At 33.3% G+C, this 3,830-nt stretch overlaps 1 protein-coding gene across 6 annotated transcripts in view; it reads right to left on the reverse strand.

The window, feature by feature from the left end:
• The window catches only part of LOC106878895 (receptor-type tyrosine-protein phosphatase T), a 596,380-nt gene that overhangs the window by 218,068 nt on the left and 374,482 nt on the right, over nt 1-3,830 (reverse strand). For all 6 annotated transcript variants that reach the window (XM_014928243.2, XM_014928245.2, XM_014928244.2 and 3 more), the window contains one exon: nt 1,154-1,196. In XM_014928243.2, the coding sequence (XP_014783729.1) occupies nt 1,154-1,196 (43 nt within the window). The remainder of the gene's footprint in view (nt 1-1,153; nt 1,197-3,830) is intronic.

A 3,830-nucleotide genomic window follows, 5' to 3' on the forward strand; every position in this document is an offset into this window, starting at 1 on the left:
TGTATATGTGTGTGTATATATATATGTATACATAATATACGCATATATATAACCCTTATATATATATGTGTGTGTGTGTGTTTGAATATAAATATATATAATAATAATAATAATAATATTTTATCATCTTTAAGCTTGCAAAACACTATTATTATATTTTACAGAACTATAAAAATCGACGCTGCTCATCAAAAACCATCGCATATATATATATATATATATATATATAAACACAGATATGACAGTGGAAAAACTAATGTTATGTAATGAACTTCATTATCTTACGGCTGCTTCCGCTATAAGATGTGGTGGACTCTTAGTTGAGTACCTGGATAACATCCTTTAGCTTCATCAAAACCTTGAATATGAAGTGCACTCTATGTGGGCAAGCTACACTTTTAGAACATATATATATAAATATATGTAGATCCGAAACCACTTCATCTCTAGACATGAAAATATCTCCTCAGTCTCATAGTCTGAAAGATAACATTGTAATATTGAAATAAAAAAGATTAAATGCAGTCACGGCCTGAATACCAATTTGTAAGAATAGTTGTTTGCTGGGTTCGCACGCGCGCACACACACGCACTTGCATAGTTGTATACGCATGCGCATGCGTTAGAAACTGGATATTTTACCGTTTGGCCGACAATTATCTGTCGTGGATTACCCATACTTATTCTAACGTGCTCCATCATCTGATGAAGGAACAAAGTAATATACACTTGAGAACTACAAAAGTAGCAACTCTGTTCATCCATATATTTAGCAACTGTGTCGTTATTTTAGAGTGTTTGTCTCAACTGGGCAGTTTTCTTAGATAGTCATTGTCTCCGTTAAGCTAGGCATGTCTTTATACGTTCCATGATATTATTAAATACATGACCAATTTCTCAGAAATTGTTCACAATTCAGTGATGTAAGGTTTTCCACTTTCAAATCCTTAATTGATTCAAAGAGAGTTATATTAGCCATAAGAACAATAAGTTAAATGTCTTCATCATTTACATGATAACGATTTAATGCATTGTAAACATTAATAAACGTTCTACTTAATAGTAATTGCGAATTTGAATCGACATGATATTCAGGTGACAACAATAAATAAATCAATAAAATAAAAAGAAATAAAGGTTTCGAAGTACATACTGTTCAGAGGAGCTGATGTTTTGGCAAAGGACTTTTGGATAGCCTGAAATAAAAAAGAGTGAAAATGTATTTTTTTTTTATATAACAATGTTCTTTGTTCCTAATATTGAGCTCTACTAACTATTATTGGAGAGGGAAAGTAGGATGCTGTGACGTTTAATGTTACTCAGCGAGGATCCTCAACGCAATTAAACTGAAAATGGATTTCGCAGTGAATAGAAAATGTGGTTTGCCATGTCGGTGAACACGTTTGCATTTCTGATTATAAGTTTGAAAGTTATGGAATGATGTTAATTAAGATATTTAGTTATTATGCATTCTGTATTCAAACGTGGAAAGATTATGTAGTAAAGTACCAGAGTTCTGTTGATTGACCTTAGAATTTCTCAAAAATTTGTTGGTCTTGTGTGAGTGTTAGGAATCATTATGGTGGCAGAAATATATGTAGTACAGCCTGGTCAGTTGAGAGAAATGGCAAAATGCCATACTGTCTTGCATTATGGCTTTATATTGTGTGTACAAATATTCCAAGTTCGATTTTCCCTCTTTTTTCCAATCTTGACAGAAGTGTATAATAGTAACAGTCTTTCATCAATGAATCTTTTCCACTCCTCCACACATTAACTTCCTGCCTTTTCCAAAGAAAATATCATTTTTGTTGTGCAGTCAATGAAATGTGAAACAAAAAATGTTCGTTTCATTTGACACAAAGAATTTTAACTCTAGCAAAATAGATCATGTAATAATGAAATATAGATTTTATATTAAATTTATTACGGAAACAAAGATGAACGGAGAGGAAAAATTATGAAAAATATAATGAAAAAATTTAAAGTTAAAAGTGAACTTAAATGGAATCAAAAATATAAATTGAAAAATGAAGTTGTTTTGTCAATATAAAAATACAAATAAAACAGGAAATTTAGAAAAAATGTAGAAAATAAAATTACTTTGAAAACAAATGTTATTTGAATCAAAAGTGGAAAGAAAATGAAATGAAAATGGGCAATTTCCAAATGTCCATTAGTATGATAATAAAGTGGAATTATTCAGAAACAACGGAAAACTGATTTGACCAGGAACATTTCTATAAAGAATATTGGTTTTACCACTTATACAGAAATTAATTGAAAAATTACTCTTTTAAACTCAGTACTAGAAAATCGCGTACATATATATACAAGCATGTACGCATATATGTATATATATAGTTTGTGCATGTAGGCAACGGAGTTTTTCCTACCCAGTTCCTCACAAACCCTGTTAAACAAAAACTTTCTCTTATATCTCACAAAATCTTATCTCCATACATTAACGAGTCATTTGACATAAATTTCTATCTCATTTCTATACGCGCGTGTATTACAGATTCATCTTTTTCGCCAACAAAAGTACAAAATCGTTTCATGCATCCACAACGCATCACAAAGTCAACTATGAATGCTCTACAAACGTTTAGCTTCACAGTCACCCAAACATCCTAGTAAAGACCGCAAATACAGTAAACCACCTTAAGTCACAGATACTGCAAATATTCAGTCTACATAACAATTGACTTTCTTCTATCCAATCATTTCAGCTGTTTTTTAAACATTAAAACAGTTCGGTTTCAAGTAAAAGGATTCCAATATGATGCAGTCTCACTTATGTGAAAGAATGAAAAACTCCCTCTAATATTTCTCTTTTACAATTTAAAAGCAACGGGCAAAAGAGATTACACAAATAGGACAAATTCTCAGAAAATTGATACTAAGGGTAATATTGACAATGTCCGAGCAGAAAGAACAAATATGTCCCACTGTTATTAGTTTGCATCAACGAAGTGTTTTGAGCATATTTGGCACGGCATTGAGGAGCCAAAGCACACACACACACACACACGCGCGCGCGCATACACACTATATATATATATATGAGAGGGGATTGTTAGCCTGCTCACCTAACGAGTGGGATGGCGTCATTTGAAGGCTCAAACAATGCAAAACTGCACTGTGGCCACAGATGTGCAACAACATTTAACAACCTGATCGGTCACGTGACGACGTGGTGTGTATATAGATAAATAGATACATACATGCATACCTTATGTATATACACAAGTGAGAGATTGTATCGGGGACAAGTTTGCAATTACTGAAGAGATACATTCTCCTCCTCCTCCTCCTCCTCAAAAAAAAAAAACCATCATTTATTTCTTCATGTCCTAATTGCAGAGAATTGTTGTGCCTGCTGGTAATTTCGCTGAAAGTTGAGTGAGAGGGGTCCCACCATAAGAAAATGAGTGCAAGATGGGAGACGTAGCTGACCAAGGAACTTCTTGGCAGACGGAGTAATTTTTATATGTGTGTCTAGCCATAGTGATTTTATCCTATTTCCATAAACTGCTTATTACCTTTTTCCACATTCTTATTTTCTTTTGCGCTGGTTTGTTTTTAGTCAGTGTAAAAACCACTGATTTGTAGTCTGTCTTTATAACGTTCCCTCGTCCATTCTTTACGGCAAATAATTAAATTCTTACCATTAGTATTATTGTCGCTGCTGTTATTATTATCATTAGATGAAATCGCACAGCTTATTCTGCTGGGTATGGTGACATGCGTCAGCTGAACTATGGTAACACCCCTTATTTTGCTGGGTATGGTGACATGCGTCAGCTGAACTATGGTAACACCCCTTA

This window comes from Octopus bimaculoides, chromosome 8, assembly GCF_001194135.2.
Source record: "Octopus bimaculoides isolate UCB-OBI-ISO-001 chromosome 8, ASM119413v2, whole genome shotgun sequence".
Classification (NCBI taxonomy): domain Eukaryota; kingdom Metazoa; phylum Mollusca; class Cephalopoda; order Octopoda; family Octopodidae; genus Octopus; species Octopus bimaculoides.